We start from the raw sequence: 19,251 nt of genomic DNA, 5'->3' as shown, positions 1-19,251 counted from the left end.
TGGTGACAACATTAACATTTATTTGAAAAGGGCATTGTGCAGGCCCACTGGGAAACCATGGCTAATGTCTTAAAGAATGACTTTGGAATAGTTCTTCCAACACCGGTTCTCCCCCGGCCCTGCCTCCCTGGAAGGAAAACTAATTGGATTCAACAAGTTTAAAATACAGGAAGCTGCCACAGGTGCCAATTCTGTACTCACATATAAATAAGTCTGCTATAATATATACAACTACAAACTACATTAAATACATGCATTGACATAGGCACATATACACTCAGCCAGGTCATGAAGGTCTAAAAGAACTCAGACACATTGAGATGGATGGGCTGGAGCATCTATGGGTGTTCAATTTTATATTCCATATACCAGAATCCACAGCCATGAAGTATTCAGAGGGCAAGTAAACCAGGCAGTGGCAGCCTACACCTTTAATCCCAGTACTCCGGAAGGCAGGGGTAGGCATATCTCAGAGTTCTCAGGACAGCCTGGTCTACAGAGTGAGTTCCAGGACAGCCAGGGCTGTCACACAGATAAACCCTGTCTTGAGCACCACCCCACCCCAAAAAAGAAGGCAAGGGCTGGGCTCAGGAGAAACTATGCTCCCTGAAAGAGCCAGGCTGGTGCCAGAGGGCAGCCAACATAACCATGAAGTTTTCTCCTTTACCCCACGGTTTCTCCTCATCACTCCCCCAGGTAGCCAGGATCAAGAATAAGACCTCCCATGATTCCCCTTCTGCAGTGGCTAGATCTAGACTAGCTTGGGTTACAGAGCCATAGAAAGCAGACTTTTACACTAGAGAGATAGAGGCAACAGCTTTCCTTGAACCTTACCCACAGATTCCAGAGGACAAGACCCGTTTCTGTGCAATCTACTTGCCAGAGGTCAAGGAGAGCAGACACCCCCTGATATGACCCTCCCCCACCTCCAAGTCTGCTTTTAAACACAACCTTCAGACTCACAGCTAGGGTGTTCCTTCCCCCAGACCCCCAAACAGAGCCAGGCACCCCTTCTTAGCAGCATCCCACGAAGCAGGCTGGCAGCCCAGGACAACAGAAGAGCAACTGGAGGACACTGGGCCCCCTGCCCCAAGAGTCCAGAGGAACCTTAGGGCTTTTCCAGAACCTACTCCCACAGTATACAGGATGTGGCTGCTCAGACCACGGTCCTTGGTCCCAGGCCCATGACATCCCCCCTGCTTTGTGTACTAATTCGGGGCCCGAACACAGGACGTTTTTAGGTTTTCTTACGAGGTTACTGAGGAGTCATGAAACCATTTATTTCTAGTGATCGAAGAGGAAACAGGCTCAGCACAGGGGAAACAGCAGCCATTTCTGAAACGAAGGCATTTTCTGTTGATCCGCTTCTTACACTTGTTTATGATCTACCAAATTAACTTCTGACCCTCAAAACACACTCACGCCTGTTATATTCCGTCAGCAGGATGCCACCCTTAGGCCCTGGCCTATGAAGCCAGAGCCCTGGGTGCTCTGGTGGGGTGGGAACCAGTTGGCCTTAATGGCTTTGCTGGCTCCTTCTGGCCCTGGTTTACAACAGAGAAGGTGAACAGAACTGGGCATGGACAGTGCTATCAGACACCAGAGGCTGGAAAGGCACGAGTCACACTGGGTCCCTCCCCCAGCGCGCGCCCACTCTGCTTTGCCTGGTGACGGAGTGACAGACTCTCTTGTAAACACCATCTAGACTTCCTGACTTGGCCAGGATCAGATTCCATTCCTTGTCAAAGGGCAACCCAATACCCTACTGAATATAAACTTAAATCTACTAAGAAGAGGGCACAGATGTGGCCCGCTCTCTAGAAGCAGTTCGTCCCTGCTAAGCAGCCACGGTGTGGAGAAAAAGGAAGTTCAGGGGAGGACCACGGAGCGGCTGGGTCTGCAGAATTGAAACTCTGTTCCCTTTTTTCCTGTTTCCGAGGCTGGGTTGACAGACAGAGTATTGAGTGGGGCCTGCGTAGGCCTCTGGTTCTGATGCCTGACTCTAGAGAGACTCCAAGAAAGAGGTCCTCACAATCCACAACAAGGGTCAAGCTACCTCAGGGGGGACACTGATGTCATTTGGGAACAAGAAAGAAACTGATGTGCTTTTATTCAAGCCAAGCCTGGTATAAAAGATGTGGTGGAGCTGGGCGGTAGTGGCGCAGGCCTTTAATCCCAGCACTTGGGAGGCAGAGGCAGGTGGATCTCTGTGAGTTCCAGGCCAGCCTGGCCTACAAGAGCTAGTTCGAGGAGAGGCTCAAAAGCTACAGAGAAACTGTCTTGAAAAACTAAAATAATAATAGTAATAATAATAATGTGGCGGGCAGGTGAAGAAAGACACATTTTTAGCTCAAGGTTTAGATTTTCTTAGTTTCTAAAGGGTTACTTGCCTTCATGCTTTTTTTTTTTTAAAAAAAAACTTGGCTTCTTAGTAAAGAGATATTAAGGAGAAACCTAAGTCCATGCTTATAAAGTTGGATTGAGCGACAACCACATTGCTCCAAAGTCAGGGGCAGCCTCATCCTCAGGGACATGAGATCACGTAGCCCACACAAGAGCCATGAGTCCACAGCTCAGTGCAGAGACCATGGGAAAGAGTTACATTGGAAGTGAAAAATCTATGGGGACAGCGTGAGATAGGTCCCATCTGTGACATTTAACATATGTGCAATGGGGAAGCACATGAGTTCCAGTCCTCCTAATTCTGGAAAATGTCCCCACCTGCCCTAGTAGGTGAGCAGGATTTCACCATGCAGGATCACATCCAGGGCTGTGGTCTAGAGTGTCCTGAGAAGCCCACACCCTTCTTAGCAGAAATGGCTCCTTTATGGTCCTGGGTCACACTGCCTAAAATTATACCCTAGAAAGGATTCCTGCGAGTCAACAGATCAACTCCCTTTTCCTAAAAAGCAAAATCTCTAGAAGCAGCATTGGGCCTCAGAGGAAAACAGCTCAGAAAACTTACAGGAAGTTTGAAAGGGAAAGAAAGGACTGTCCTGGACCGTGGGGTATTACCAGTGGAAGAGGCCTGGGGTGTGGCCAGAAGCATCCTGGGAGGCATGAAGACACCCAGAGAGAGGGGCATCAGGAAAGGGTCATCCACCCGGTCCTGGGTCAGTGCTCCCAGAACACACGAGCCACACAGATACATACATAGGGAAAATGGAAGCAAAGGGGTTTCTATCACCTCTCCCCAGGCCACAAACAAGGCCAATTATCCTCAAAGTTTCAGACTTGGCCCAGAGAGGGAAAACATCATTTCAATCCTAGCTGTTAAATCTCTTTCCTTGAATCCTAAAGTGCCACTTGTTCAATTAATCCCAACACACACACACACACACACACACACACACACACACACTTGCTGCAAGCATCTTCCATGGGAAGTGATGTGGACAGTGTGGACAGGTCTCAGGGCCCTCGGCATTTCCTCCCCACTTTCCAGTCATCTAGGACCAGCTAGCCTGCTCAGCTGTCTCTCAACCCGGAGGATGTGGAAACACAGCGGGATATTTGGAAGAAAGGTATCAGGGAACACACTTAACAACCTGGGAAAGATCAGGAAGAAAGAACGGCAGATCTGTCACAGCTTCCTCCAGACAGAGGAGCTGAGAAGGTGCAGCTTGCCACGCTTGTGCTTTGCCGACGCAGCCACCCAGCCCGGGAAGAAGCTGTCCCTCTCTGTCCCAGCCTGTTGTTCTCCCGCCAGCCTCTCTACCCCAGCTTCTTCGGTAGGCGCTCAGCAACCATTAATAGTAGAAAAAGAAACAGACAACTGGACATAAAGAAGAGGCTCAGCCAGACACCCAAGACTAAGAGGTGGGGGCGCACATCACGTCCAGCTCTCACACCGTCACTTCCTGATGAGGAGGATTTCCTCAGTTTCCCCCAGCACCATCTCTGGCTTTCTTAGACCATCCACGTCTTCATCAGGCTCCTTCCCCTGGGGGTGTCTGACACTCCCTCATGGACACATTTCCAATGGAAGCTTCCCAGACCCCTCTTGCTTCTCAAGGGAGACATCCTCATGATTCTCTGTCCCTGGCTGATACGAAAGGGAAGACAGATGAGATGCTTAGCCCCAGAGGGCAGGAAACTGGATCTTCCTCACAGAAGACCAGAAGGGAGCAGGAGGGCCATGGAGGACCAGAGGCTCCATCTTTGCTCAACTCGGGAAGAGCCACTGTCCAAGGTGACTTTCTCAGCTCTCCAGGTTAGGTTTCCACACGGTGAGAGTGGGCAGGAGGGCGGTCCTCCCAATGTCCTCTGAGGAGTTCCGTCTCTTGGAATTCAGTACACGCACAGGTCGGGAAACTTCATCTCATAGACAGGGATGGAATGGTTCTGTGGCTGGCCATACGCTGCAGTGATGGTCCCTGAAGGGCTTGGAGGGGGCCTGGGGACACATGGAAGAAAAAGGTATGAAGCAGGGACTGGGTCCCACCCTTGTGCCACTGAACCCGGCAGTCGCTTTCCGAGCCTCTCTAAAACTCAGGCCGTTCCCTGAGTCCAAGCTTCCTGTAGGCTTCAGTGGCTCTCAACCTTAATGCTGTGGCCCTTTAACACAGCTCCTCATGCTGTGGTGACCGCCAAACATAAAATTACTTTGTTGCTACTTCAGACTGTAATTTTGCTACTGTTATGAATCATAAATACCTGATACTCAAGATATCTGATATGTGACTCCCAAATGGGGTCATGACCCACAGGTTGGGAACAGCTGCTTTTTGGTGACACAGGCGCTTGCCTGGGACACCATGACTCCTGGCCTTTTCTAGACCTTACTAAGTCAGTTTCTTGCCCATGCTGTGGTGGCTGGGAAGAGAGGTTGAGGGTGGAGGGAGGGCTGCAGGCAGATGTGAGAAGAGGATTTAGGATAATGGCCCTGACCTGTGATGCTGGACACAGAGGTAGGGTCCCCTGTCTGTGCTGCCACTTACCGGATGGTGATTTCAAAGATCTGGTTGAGTTTGCTCTGCAGCAGGGATGCCTAAACACAGACAGAAGGAAAGTGAACGCTGGGCTCCAAGAGAGCTGCCACCTCACTGGCCACCTGCGCAGAGGACACTACTGCCCCAAGTTTCTGGCAGTAGCAACCATGGGAGGGTAGCCAGGTAGATGCTATGAGCCCTGGCACCCGTCTATTGAACTTATACATCCAGATCAGGGACCACCACCCATTGCAGACTGGCTGGGGACCTGACAGAGGGCTAGGAAGACCAGAGGGTTTGGACAGGCTTCTGCTCCTTAATATGGGGTAACAGGATCTGTTGGGCTTGGGGTCAGGAGACTTGGGCATGGGGTCAGGAGATTGGGGCTGATGTTGCTCTTTCTTGACATGAGTCCAGCACTTGGGCTTCCTCCTAGATCACAGAATGGGCAGTCAAACTCTCAAAGTGGGGTGGGAATGACTTAACAATAGGGAGCACAGGCTTGGGAGATACGTGTTTTTACACAGCTGCAAAATAATGTAGATCTTATATCGATAAATTTAATATATAAGCCACATGCCTGTGACCTCGGCACTCAGGAGGCTGAGGCAGGATGGTTGAATGCTGTGGTATGAGCCTGGGCTATATAGTGAGTTCGAGGCCAGCCCAGGATGCTACAGCAAGACCCTCATTTAAAAGAACCTGCTGGCTGGTGAGAGGGTTCAGTGGGCAAAGTGCACACTGCAAAAGCCTGGTAGCCTGAGTTCAAACCCTAGAACCCACATAAAGGTGGAAGGAGAGAGCAAAAGCCCTTTTTTATATACCTCCATATACATACACACATATACAAGGATAATAATGTTAATTTTTTTTGTTTTGTTGATAGGGTATCTACCCTGGCTAGCCTGGATTATCTATGACAACCAGTCTGGCTTTGAACTCAGGGATCTACTGCCTCTACTTTCTGAGTGATAGATAGATTAAAGTATGAGCCACTACAACCAGCTGGCCCCCCTTACGCCCCACTCCCTGCCCTGACTACTACTACTACTACTACTACTACTACTACTACTACTACTACTACTTCTTCTTCTTCTTCTTCTTCTTCTTCTTCTTCTTCTTCTTCTTCTTCTTCTTCTTCTTCTTCTTCTTCTTCTTCTTCTTTTCTTTTCTTCTTCTTCTTCTTCTTCTTCTTCTTCTTCTTCTTCTCTTCTTCTTCTTCTTCTTCTTCTTCTTCTTCTTCTTCTTCTTCTTCTTCTTCTTCTTCTTCTTCTTCTTCTTCTTCTTTTCTTCCTCTTCCTCTTCCTCTTCCTCTTCTTCTTCTCCTTCTTCTTCTTCCTCGTCTCTCCTCCTCCTCCCCCCTCCTCCTTTTTTGAGGTCTTACCATGTAGCTCTTGCTGGCCTGAGATTATCTATGTAGACCAGGCTGGTCTCAGATTTACAAAGACCTGCCTGCCTCTGCCTCCCAAGTGCTAGGATTAAAGGTCCAAGACAGTGAGTGATAAATACAAAGCCCAGTCCCTGGGCTCAAGGGGAGCAACGTAGTGGAAGGCACTGGGGGAAACAGCAGTGCACTGTATACTGGAACCAAAACCCTAATTTCTGCAGGACAAAGAGCTCGCGTCTGAACTCAGTCCTACCCTGGGTCCAAGTCTGCTTTCTGATTGGTCAGAAGGCACCCTCTGGTATGTTACTCACCCGGGCCCCACAGTGAGCTGCAATCTCCTCGAAGGGCGCCTTCTGGAATTTCTCTACCACCTGTCGTCGCCGCTCACGCTCCTGTTCCTCAACTGCCACGCTGTCCACTGTGACACAGACAACTGGGTTAGAGCTCGGGGATGAGTTAGGGGAAGGAGCTCGAGGGAGATGGTTGGCTGAGCTCTTGGGATGAAAAGGGGGCGGAGTCACGGAAGGTGTAGAGACCCCGTGTGTCCTCACAGACTGACTCTTCCTGCTTCTCCCTGAGGCCCCACCCTTTGAGAATCAGCTAAAAGAGCCCACATCTGGGCTCCCTCTTAGTACTGCCAGGGTAGTTTGAAAAAGCACCTGAGGCTCAGCGGTGGTGGTGACGCCTTTAATTCCAGTACTTGGGAGGCAGAGGCAGGAGGATCTCTGTGAGTTTGAGGCCAGCCTGGTCTACAGAGTGACAGGACAGTCAGGGCTACACTGAGAAACTCTGTCTCCGGAAAAAATAAATAAAAAAAGAAAGAAAGAAAAAGGACCTAACAATGGAAAAGGCAGCTAGATGGTAAGAGTCAGCACAGCCCCTCAGCTGAGCAGTCTGAGGAAATTTCACTTAAGGCTTTACACAGACCGCTTGCTACCCAAAGAGAGTTAGCACCAAATAAAGAAAAATAGGGACTGAGTTTGGAGGTTAAATAAGGATCACTGTTAGGGGGTTAAGGAGGCAGGCGGCACACTCTGTCTGTCTGTCTGTCTGTCTGTCTGTCTATCTATCTATCTATCTATCTATCTATCTATCTATCTATCTATTCATTCATTCATTTATCCTAGCTGTTCTGGAGCTTACTACATAGTCAGGCTGGTCTCGGACTCACAGAGGACTCATCGTTGGCTATCTCTGCCTCCAAGGGCTGGGATTAAAGGCGTGCACCACCACACCTGGCTGAATGCATTTATAATAACAAAATACTGAAGAGGCTTCACACAAAGTCCATTTAGTGGCTTCATTTGTCATCAGTTAGAAACAACTTCTTAGCCGGGCGATGGTGGCGCACGCCTTTAATCCCAGCACTTGGGAGGCAGAGGTAGGCGGATCTCTGTGAGTTCGAGACCAGCCTGGTCTACAGAGCTAGTTCCAGGACAGGCTCCAAAGCCACAGAGAAACCCTGTCTCGAAAAACCAAAAAAAAAAAAAAAAAAAAGAAACAACTTCTTAATAACACTTCATGAGCCAGTCCTACAAAGAGGTGACTCGGGGTTAAAAGTCTATGGCCCTGGGGCTGGAGAAATGGCTCAGCGGTTAAGAGCATTGCCTGCTCTTCCAAAGGTCCTGAGTTCAATTCTCAGTAACCACATGGTGGCTCACAACCATCTGTAATGGGGTCTGGTGCCCTCTTCTGGCCTGCACGCATACACACAAACTGAATATTGTATACATAATAAGTAAATAAATAAATATTTTTTAAAAGTCTATGGCCCTTATTGAACGAACGTTAACACAATTTCTTCTCGTGCCTCTCACTGGGCATCTTGCCCCTCGTGTCATCTTTCACACAGAATAAGTTTTATTTGCACAAACCAGCCACCTAGCTCTAGCCCTCGAGTGGAAACTTTCAGAGATAGTTGTCATTAAAGGCGGAAAGGGGGTGCGTGACACACAGTGATGACACGCAGTGATAGGCAGTCCCACCCCCCCTTCAGGGAGTGGGGACTTCCAGCTGCAGCTTGGGGGCCGCTGAGCTTCAAGAAACCATCAGCCTCTGCCACCAGGTCCATGTCAGCCCCAACCTCCCTGCTCCTCAGAGTTTCCTGGGCTGCTGTCTTACCAATGGCCTTCTTCAGTGTCTCATAGGTGATCTCCTCTGCAGGCACTCTCTGAAGGAGAAGGGACAGACATGTTCAGAAAGGTGAGGGAGAAAAGGCAGCCCCTTTGCTTCTTAGGGGAATGTCTCCAGGACACCCCCATTCCCAGAACATGTACGGAGAAAAAGCAAATGAGGCCAATTCCTCACCAGATTCCCTCAGAATAGAATTCTGTTCTCTTTTCCCTACTATCCTGTCAAGCTCCATGGGAGGAAACCATCTCATGACTTAAAAAAAAATCCTTAGAGAAACAATTGTATGTAGGAGGCAATTGAGAAATACAATCTCCAAAATAAACTCCAAGAACTTCATAACATGTTGAAGGCTCATGATATTAAATTATACCCTGAAGTAATGAATCTTAATACAGTAAGTCATGGGAGTTAGCAGTAATGGGACCTCTATTGATGACATTGGTCCCAAGACTGGAGGCAAAGGATCTCAACTTCTGCAGAGTCTATGAAAGAGGGAGAAAAAAAAAAAAAACTCAAAGAAGGGCACCATGGGCTGAGGCAGTGGAGCATAGGGAGGGCACAGCTCTGCATCAGTTACCAGGGTACCCCTAGGCTAAGCTGACCCAAGGAAAGAGCCAATACGAGTGTCCCAGGAGGCCACCAGTAAGGAGGGTAAGCATTTCTCCTCCTTAGCTTCACTTAACTACTGAACTTGATGGGAAAGTCCCCTTTGCAGCATAGGGAAGCAGTCAACTAACTCTAAGGCTGTGATACATTAGAAGTTCTATACTGTGAGGCAATGGTCTTGAACCCTGTAAGGATTTGTCACTTGAGCTGGTTTAATAAAATGCTCACTGGCCGGTAGCCAGGCAGGAAGTATAGGCGGGGCAACCAAAATAGGAGAATTCTAGGAAGAGGAAAGGCTCAGTCCGTAGTTGTCACCCAGACACAAAGGAAGCAAGATGAGAATACCTTGCTGATAAAAGGTACCAAGCCATGTGGCTAACACAGACAAGGATTATGGGTTAATGTAAGAGTTAATTAATAAGAAGCCTGAGCTAATAGGCCAACCAGTTTATAATTAATGTAGACCTCCGTGTGTTTCTTTGAGACTGAACAGCTGTGGGACTGGATGGGACCGAAACCTCTGTCAACAGTCTTGTCTTTCATGACTGGAAGGGTCTCTGAGGGCCCCCACTTCCAGTTCCTCACTTTGCTTGACTAATTAGCCAGGGTCAGAGCTTCCTGCCTTCCATGGGACTGTTCCAGAGCAGCTCTGAATGTCCAGGTTTAGGGTTCTTGGCCCTAGAGGGATGCTTAAAACCTTTAAGGGCTTTTCTATACCTGGGGAGAGATCCAGCGTCCTCCACAGCTGCTCTCAGACTCCCCATGAGTCTTCCTGTCCCAGTCCCTCTCAGATGTGGGTCCTCCTTACTTTGTGTGGCACTTGCCCAGGCCTGTCAATTCCCTAATTTGTATGATAGGGGATGGAGCAAGCCTTTCTAAAGTGATTTTTTTAAATGACACTTTCATGGTAGAAGAACATTAATCTCTTAGCTGGAAATACCAATGGTGTACACATAATGAGAGTCAGTAAGAAAATGGATGTGCTCAAGAAACTCATTTCCGCAGATACTTTAATGCACTGTAAAGGGCTCTGGAGTACTTTAGCACCCTGTGTACTGACAAAACTCTCACCTCCTCTTTCTCTGGGCTGTTCCTCGATTCCACCTCTACCTGAAGGGAAATGGTCTCTCCAATGCTCTTCCTCTTGGACAAACGATCTTCATCTGGAAAAGAACAGCCCAGAAGCTGGGGTTTCCAGTCCTTGATAAACCACTGGTCCCACCCTCTGTGCCTTGATATAGTCCTCAATGGCTCGATACAAACTTAGGCTACACACGGAGCTTCCATAAGCTTCTATTTGCTGTGGGTCTTCTTTACCCATCTTAGGGTGGCCAGGTTGCTTCTTTGGGTTAAGATTTTTGCAACCATGTGTGAAAACAAAGGAGCTGCTAGGACAAGAAAGCATATCTCAACTAGCATAAGCTGGCTGCATCCACTAGAAGCGCCAGTAATGGTCACACACGTAGTGTTCCCTAAGCGCATCTGACTTCATTACCCTACACACCACACAACCCTCTAATGCAGGAATTCCGTAGTCCAGAGACTTGCCCAACATGTTTTTAGGGAAGTAAGTAGCACAGACAGAAGTCTTGAAATGGGTCCCTGGTTCTGTAACCCATGTGTGCTCTTTCCAGTATGACAGACCAACCCTTTGCAAGTCAGGTTATTCTCATGGCCCAGTCGCTTTCTGAGATCCCAGACTGAGGAGGAGGAGCATCGGAATAGCCATCTCCCCGTAAATTCTGCTATGTCTCTCAGCTCTTATATAACATCTAAGACGCCACCACAAGAGATTCAGGTGTCTTCACCCCCTCACCCTAGGCCGCTTACATGGCAGGAAAGGCAGAGGTAGGGTGGAAGCCTTGCCCGGAGCGCATACCTGTCAGCTGAGGGATGTAGGGCAGGCAGAGCCTGTCCGAATTGTAGCCGCTGCCCCCCAGGACTTCGCTGATTTTACTCTGGCGGAAGAGAAACTCTATCACCACGCCATCTAGATTCTGAGACAGCCTGAAGGACAAAGAGGCAAAGTAGAACTGTGGGCGGCTTGAACAATCCCTGGATGACTATCCCAATAGCAACATAGTCACTATGCAAAATGACAGAGAAACAGAAGAAAGTTCCCCTGGTCCCTGTTCCTCCGTGGACACCTACTATCCTACATTTTATGCAGAAAACTTCAGTTGCAAACATTTATGCCCACACATGAATGCTCCTTTCCCTAGCACACTTTTCTGTGGTTAATTTTGGGGATGTATATGTGTGTGCGCAGATGTGTGGAGACCAGAGGTCAATGTTGGGTGTTGCTCCTTAGGCAACATATACATTTGCTTTGAGACAGAGACTCTCACTGGCCTCACTGGCCTTGAGTTCACCAAGTAAGCTAGGTTGGCCGGCCAGTGAGCTCACAGACCTGCATGTCTCCACCCCAGCATATGCTACCACATCTGACTTTTTTTTTTTTTAAACAACATTCCAGTTAGCGAATAAGAGGCCATGGTTTAGAAGGTTAAGTCCCGCTGCTGGGCACCTTGCTTCAGAATAGCTTTCCCCTGAGTTCATGCTGAAGCGACACTGGTCCATAGCACTGTCTGAAGGCAGGATCCTGTCAAGGGCGACTCCTCTAGGATGCACCCTCCCTGGGTTTGACCAAAGCTCCTGGAGTCTACATCACCTATGCAGTACAGCACTCCCTGTCCACCACGGCCCGCCTGAGGCCTGATGGTATGGCAGCTGTGAAAGGGGTATGGTAACGTGCTGGGAGCCAAACTCTGCCCAGGGTCAAAGTCCCCCGATGTTTGTCCTTGCCTGGCCTCATACTACCCACTCTCGCGTGTCTGACCGCATCCTCGGTACTGTCCTTACCTGGGCCTTTCCACAAACACGTCTTCGGGAAGCATGTATGGTGCTTCTTTTTTCCTGGTCTCTATCACCTGGAGTTCGGAAGGAAACAAATGATGAGAGCTGGATCCAGCAGGGCCGGGAGGCTCAGAGCGGGAGCAAGGGAGCGCTGGGTCCCGGAGGGGCAGGGCCGGGTGGCTCAGAGCAGGGTCGGGAGGCTCAGAGCGGGGAGAGAGGGAGAGCTGGATCCAGCAGGGCCGGGTGGCTCAGAGCAGGAGCTAGGGAAAGCTGCAGCCTCACGTCAGTACCCTCCCGCTCCCCCCACCCCCACCCGCAGCCGCCTTGGAGATGCAAACATAGAGCTTCTCCAGGGAGAATCCAGATCCCCAGTCGCGTCAGAGCTGCCCAGGGAGATGAGTCGCTGCTCAAGCTGTCGCCACTGATGACGCACATGTGTCAAGTGTCCTCCAGGTGCAGAGGACTTCATTCCCAAGAGGCTGGGCTTTCTTTCTTAGTCTGTGAGAGAAAGCGGGGTGCAGGGGGCACCACGTGCTGAGACTGACTGAGGGCAAAGCGGCTGATAGACGGTGGCGGCTTGAGATCTCCTCAGTAGCCTTTGCAAGTGTTTCTGGAGGAGCTGTGAAAGTTACTGAAGTGGCAAGAAGCCAGAGATGGCTGGCGTGCGGGTGTGAGCGTGTGACTTGCCAACAGCCACTGTTTCCAGTGAAGAGGACTTCTCGACCGACGGCCCTTATCAGCCCCAAGCCTGTGAAAGTCCACCACGCTTGGGAAGTCTCTGGTACAATGGCACAGCGTCTACCCTCATGTCCCCAAGCCAGCTTAGGCCAGCAGAGACCTGGAATTTTACAGTTAATCCTACACATCATGAGTCCACCTAAAATACTTAAGATTTTAAGTCAGGAAGAAATCCTTATGTATGTGACTGTTTTGCCCGTATGCATGTATATGAACTATGTTCATATGTCTGGTATCTGTGAAGGCCAGAAGAGGGTGTCAGATGCCCTGAAACTGGAGCTATAGACAATTGTAAGCTACCACGTGAGTGCTGGAATGGACCCCAGGTCCTCTGCAAGAGCAGCCAGTGTTCTTAATAGCTCAGCCATCTCTCCAGCCACCTTCAGAAGGTTTAAAAAAAAAAAAACCTTTATGCAACAACTGGGGTTGATTGACGAGATTGGCTACTAGAGAATGGCAAGGTAGGGGGAGATTCAAAACTGAATTAGCTAGGCACCGGAGGGAGAGCCCACTGCTCATGGTCTTCCACTACTCATACTGATATATGGGTTACATTCATGCAGAGGGAGCTGGGGTTGGTTTTAAAATATTTCAGCAAAGGAAAAGGATACGATCTTGGTGAGCAAGCGTGAGGAATTTTCACAAGTATTCAATTGGCACGGCTGGGGTTCACAGTCCCTACTTTTGCTTTTGTGGTACTGAAGGGTTCATGACAAAAATCTTGTCTTTTTGTTTTGAGGCAGAGTTCTTTTCTGTTTCGATGACTCTGTGTGTGTGTCCGTGTGTATGTCCGTGTCCGTGTGTCAGGGGCATGCACACCACCATAGTTATGTGTGGAGGTTTGGGGAGTTGGCTCCTGTCTGCCACTTTGTTTGTGCCGGGTCTCCCCTGCTTTGGCCACTGCAGCTGGACCACGAGCTTCTGTCTCATTTTTGTCTCTGACTCCCGTTTTGCCACAGGAGTGCTGGGATTTAGGTGTGTGCTGCTGCATTTGGATTTCTCATGAGCTGCAAGATTGAACTCAGGTCCATGAGGCTTGCCCAGCAAGGGCTTTAACCTAAGAGTTTCAGTGTTGCCCAGACTGGCCTTGCCATCAGCCTCCTAGATGGCTGGATTGCAGGTCTATATCATCTTGCTCAGATTCCTAAAACTTTTTGTTGGTGGGGAGGGGGGGGGCCCATGTGGCCCAGTCTGGCCTTAGACTTGCTATGCCAAGGTTTCCCTACCACTGAGACTTGAGTGCTGGGATTATAGGCTTATGCCACTATACCCAGATTTATGTGGTCTCGGAATTGAACCCAGGAATTTATGTATGCTACGCAACCTCTTATTAAGTTGCTTCCGTTCACGTGGTTGGAGGAGTGTGTGTCATATGCTACCTTAGGACAGTGGGTAGGGAGCAGGTATAAGGGACCCCTTTACTCAGGAGACCGAGGAGCTTTACTTCAATACTTCCTCCAAAGCCTAAGTCTAATGCGCAGGGGCTCACTGAGTTCTCAGGATCACGAGGACACCAACCTCATGGATGTGCTGGCAGAAGGCAGGCACCGTTGTGAGCTGACTGATGAGGTTCAGGTAGGCTGCACCCAGAGCGTAGAGCGCACAGCGGTTATAGGCAGGCAGATTCTCTTCATTGACTTGGGCCACGTCCTGTGGTAACAGACAGGCTTTCGGAGTTTTTCCCTGACAAGTCATACTAAAATCTACGCCCTCCCACCTGCCCTCTCCCCAATTTTATTAGAGATGGCTCATCTTTCTAGACTAAATCTTTGTTCCATAGCCTTCTGGGAGGGAGAAGTCATCCTTAAAAAGCTCGAGAGAATGGCCCCTAGGATAATCCATGGACTGGAGACTCATCAATCCCTACTAGGCAGAAGCAAGAACCTCATCTCGCCACTCTGTGGTTTCAGCTGTAGTGACTGCCACTGTCCAAACCTTCTTATTAGCATTAAGCCCACCATTCAGCCGCCATCTCCTTCAGCAAAGCTGAAACTTAGCCAATTGCATCGTCTTGTTGAACTGGGTCCATATGCTAAAAGCCGTGGGAATCACTGGGAGGCTGGGGCTCAGAGATGTCCCAAATTGCACCCCTTAGGGTAAACAAAGAAAATTATAACATCTAGTTGGCCTGCAGGATCTAGCATGGTCACAAAGCTGACCTAAGACACCCATCACTAAGTTCAAGAATGTGATGCCTGCTTGGCTTCAGGACCCGGAGACTGCAGCCTTTGAGGTCTGAAGGACCCACCTCGTCTTCCATGGCAGTGCACTACTACCCGGGCAGACCTTCAGAGTCTCAGGTCCTACCTAGTACCACCCTGGCTGCCTGTGAATCACAACGGAAGCTTTTTAAAGAAACAGGTCCCGGGTTTGGGACACTGGCTTTCCAGTTTGGGTAATGAGCCTCTTTGAACAAGCATCAGAGACAATTCTGAACAAGTAAATCTGAGAGGAAGAGGATTTTTGATGATCACATTTGCTACTGGATCACTTGGGGCTTTTGAACGCCCCCTTTGGGAATTTTTGGGGTAGCATTCAGACCCCATGAGAGACTTGAAATGCTAGGGGTTCAGGGGTCATTCTGGGTGACCTTGTATTCTCTTTACCTTAATGGTGAACAAGAGCCACAAATTAATTCATTTCTGGGGCTTCCCAGTCTAGACCACGGTTTGGGTTATCATGGAGGAGTGACCAACCAGAGTACAATGTCCCCAGACACCAAAACAACCACCACAACAGAATATCCCTATCTGTACCTGGCTAGACAGGCCCCTCCCCATGATCTTTATCTGGTTCTCCCCACATCTGGCCCTACCTGAACAGCCAGTACCAGTCGGATGAGGTCCACCATCACCTCCTCGTTGGCCAGCTCAATGCTGATGAGTGCCAGCAGGCCATAGAGTGCCTCATAGTGCTTCTGGATGTTCGTCTCCTCCTTACAGCTTAGGTAGATGTGCCTGTATAGCTGCTGGGAGTGCTGGGGACAGGGGCAGGGGCAGGGGAGAGCCGTGGTCAGTGGGGTGAGTCCGGGTGGATGGGGAGGAGAACTGGGGAGGAGGGTCCGTGTGATGGGGAGGAGATAGCTGTGTGCAGACCCCACCTCCATCCTCAACAATGAACAACTCTGGCCAACTGAAGAGGGAGGAGGCGGGCTCTGGGACCAGTGGTCACACAGTGGCTTAGATGCTGGAGGACTGGGACTAGTAATCCTGACCTCCATGGGCTTGCTGTGTCTTCTGGTCATACTCACCTTCTTCATGAAGACAGTGTCCTGCCGGGAGCACTTGTCCACTTTCAGCTTCAGGACCGAGATGTCACTGAGGGTGCTATGAAGGGACAGAGGAGCCTGTTAGCCTTCCGAGACCAACCTGAGTCCACCTGATGTCACCAAGCTTTATTCCCTGGCTCTTAACCCAGTCTCCATTTTCCCACATTCCTGTTTCTTTCTCTTGAACTTTATGCTGATGCACACTCTCTCCAGCCCCCAGCCCAGGCAGGACCACGCTCTGGCTCCCGCTGTCCTTGACTAAAGCCAGGGTCGGGCTCTAGTGGGTCTCACTGTCCCAAACTGCCCTCCCACAGGGGTGTGAAGTTGCTGGCCAAGAAGACAGTCGCCCTGGGGGCTCCCCTATCACACATCTACTGGAGGAGGGATCTTGAGCTCACCTGATGGTAGAGAATTTGTGGCGGTTGCCATGGCGATCAATGAAACTGATGAGAATCTCTAGAACGAAGAGGCGGATTTCGGCATCCTCCATGAGGGCGGTGGAGAGCAGGCGGTCAAGGAAGTTGCTAGGCAGAGCTGACATCATGTTGCTGCACTGGAATCCTGTGGAGACCTGTGAGGAAGCCCAGGACAGCGGTGCTTAGGAACACCGTCACTCCCTGTGCAGACATGAGATGGAGAAACAGCCAGGATTTGGTGTCGTGTCTATCCTCTGTATAGAGCCCCCTGAATACCCACCTGGAAAATCTACTCAGTGCAGCTCAGCTGACATATCGGTGTATGAGAACAGTATGCAGGAGCAGTAAGAGCTAAAAATGAGTAAGGATTAGCACCAGAGAAAGGCGAGAGTCAGGGTATCTGCAAGTCCTAGCTGGCCAGGGAACAACTGGTGAACGCCCAGTTGTTCTGTTACAATGCTTTCTTAAGATCAGGAGTCATAAGATCTTAGAGGGCAGAGGAACTCACAGCTGGGTGGCAGGGTCCACTCACATGCCCGACAGTCAGCACAGCACTGGGACAATGGGGCCTTCTGACTCAAATTGGTCAGCACAGGTAGCCACATCACACAGTATGCCAAATGCTCAGCAGCAGCAAAGGGCATTTTCTATTAAGTCCATATTGCAGAACGGTACCCCTGATGATTCGGAAGGTTTCCACAGAGCTGGCCCAGCCCAGAGTGTTAAATGTTCTCTGAAGGGGCACATGAGTGTTCCCCAGACTGTCACATAAGACACCGGGCACAAATTAACAAGGGCCAACTAGGCAAAACTGCAGAATTACAAAGACCAAGAGGAGAAAAGAAAACTAGATATGGGAAGAAGAAGAACAAAAGAACTTCATGAGAGGACACTGTGTGGGGCCGGAGGTATACTCAGTGGAGGGGCAGTCCCCAGTACTACCAAAGCAAAGCGGCCAAACAAACACATAGAAGGAACAGGGTAGGATAAGAGGGAAGAGAAGCTTGCATTGAGTGAGGGGGTCTGGAAAGACCGGTGTGTTGGGAACAGAGATTGGAGCCAGTTGGTACAATGAACAGTCTGGAGCAATGGCTCTTGACCTTCTTAATGCTGTGACCTTTTAATATTGTTCCTCATGCTGTGATGACCCCAACCACAAAATTATTTCATTGCTACTTCATAGCTGTGATTTTACTACTGTTATGAATCATAATGTAAATATCTGTGTTTTCCAATGGTCTTAGGTGACCTCCGTGAAAGGGTCCTTCAACCCCCAAAGGGGTCACAACCGCCAGGTTGAGAACTGCTGGCCTAGAGACAGGAGGAACCCTGGGAACTTTGCTCTGAAGAGCCTGAAATTTAGATGTTCACATTAGAAATTGAGATCTCCTCTGAAATAAGGAGCAAAACTGGAAATGGTATTTCCAGAAAATTCTCCTGGTGTTTAGGATGGTTGAAGGTGGACATAGAAACACTGAGGAGAATAACCTAGTTGTAAGATGTCCGAAGTTTAGGCTAGGGCAGGAAGCTTGTTGCAAAACCAAATTTCAGAGCTGGGAATGGCAGTGCACGTATGCCTGTAATCCCAGCACTTAGTGGGTTGAGGCAGGAGGATCTTGAATATGAAGTCAGCATAGGCTATGTAAAGTCCAAGGCCAGCCAGGGCCACAGAGGAAGGCCCTAAATAGATCATACAAATACATATTTCTGTTCATATACATACATACACAAACATAGATTTTAGAATCTCATAGTGGCTGACTACTCACACTCCCTGGGGAACCTACATATTTTAACCAGTTGGTCATAGGAATGGTGTTTGTGAGTAACAGAACTTAGATTCCAGCAATGGAAGCTGAGGTGCAGAGACACACAGAAGACATAGGGGAAGGAGAAGGTGGTGGTGGGAAGGTGAGGGAGACGTCAATAGTGAAATGGGGGAGCCAGAGGGACAGGACCTAGAGAAGGGCACTGGGTGGTCAGAGGGGGAGGAATTACGTCAAGACCCACAAGGCTAGCTATAGCCACAGAGCTACCAGTAGCACATAGAATAACCATTTAAAAGAAGCACTAAGCTGGGTGTGGTGGGGCACACCCATAATCCCAGCACTCAGGAGGCAGAGGCAGGACGATAGCTGTGAGTTTGAGGCCAGCCTGGTCTACAGAGTGACAGCCAGGGCTAGATGGAGAAACCCCGTCTCAAATAACAACAACAACGACAACGACAACAAAGCATTACATTTCCACCCCGCTCTGAACAACTCAGTGGAGCTCAGGCTGGGTTTCGTATCCTCCCTTATACCTTTAACAGCCGTGCATATCTGTGTAGTTTGTAACACACATTACTGCCCCGGCTTGGTTCCCTGTAGGGGGCGCTCACCTGAAGGAGAGACTTCAACAGCATGATCTGGGTCAGCCGGTTTCTATTCTCCCTGTGGAGGAGAGACATGGGCACTCTCAGCAGGACGGCAATAGGGTGCTCCCCCGTCCCCACTTTCCTCATTAGTTCTCCACGGATGAATTTTCTCACCAGGGGCTTATCTTGTTAGGTTACCCAGGAAGCCAGACTGGGGACACATGATTTCCCTAAAGTGAGGAGGGAACCTGAAAAATTGCCATGGGATCTACTACACCCCCCTCCCCCCACTGCTGAAGGGGTCTTTGAGTCAAGAGAAGATCCACAGAAGTAAGAGTGGATAACCAGGAACCAGAAGAAGGGAGTGGACTAACCCTGTCCTTCCGGTCTCCACTGGGTGGTGCAGGGAGGGTATGGGGACTTTGCTCATGATGAAGAGGATCACCTCCGAGCGCTGATAGGTGGGCAGCGTGCTGGCAAATGAGCCTGTTAGGACGAGAACAGAGATTTAGAGGTCCCCCAGGCTCAGCACGTATTAGTTGAGTGGGCAGAGAGTGAGG

At 49.6% G+C, this 19,251-nt stretch overlaps 1 protein-coding gene across 2 annotated transcripts in view; it reads right to left on the bottom strand.

Moving 5' to 3' along the window:
* Efr3b (EFR3 homolog B) overlaps positions 1–19,251 on the bottom strand; it is an 81,999-nt gene continuing 62,748 nt past the window's right edge. For both annotated transcript variants that reach the window (XM_075955730.1, XM_075955729.1), the window contains 13 exons: positions 19,066–19,177; positions 18,716–18,767; positions 16,318–16,490; positions 15,902–15,977; positions 15,467–15,628; positions 14,170–14,301; positions 11,920–11,987; positions 10,937–11,064; positions 10,129–10,220; positions 8,440–8,488; positions 6,630–6,736; positions 4,941–4,990; positions 1–4,396 (listed from right to left, as the gene is read on the bottom strand). In XM_075955730.1, the coding sequence (XP_075811845.1) occupies positions 4,291–4,396; positions 4,941–4,990; positions 6,630–6,736; positions 8,440–8,488; positions 10,129–10,220; positions 10,937–11,064; positions 11,920–11,987; positions 14,170–14,301; positions 15,467–15,628; positions 15,902–15,977; positions 16,318–16,490; positions 18,716–18,767; positions 19,066–19,177 (1,307 nt within the window). In that variant the 3' untranslated portion in view covers positions 1–4,290. The remainder of the gene's footprint in view (positions 4,397–4,940; positions 4,991–6,629; positions 6,737–8,439; positions 8,489–10,128; positions 10,221–10,936; positions 11,065–11,919; positions 11,988–14,169; positions 14,302–15,466; positions 15,629–15,901; positions 15,978–16,317; positions 16,491–18,715; positions 18,768–19,065; positions 19,178–19,251) is intronic.

The sequence above is a fragment of the Microtus pennsylvanicus genome, chromosome 21, assembly GCF_037038515.1.
Source record: "Microtus pennsylvanicus isolate mMicPen1 chromosome 21, mMicPen1.hap1, whole genome shotgun sequence".
NCBI lineage: Eukaryota > Metazoa > Chordata > Mammalia > Rodentia > Cricetidae > Microtus > Microtus pennsylvanicus.
The sequence above is the reverse complement of the archived record's forward strand: the minus strand, read 5'-3'. Positions and strand labels throughout refer to the sequence as shown.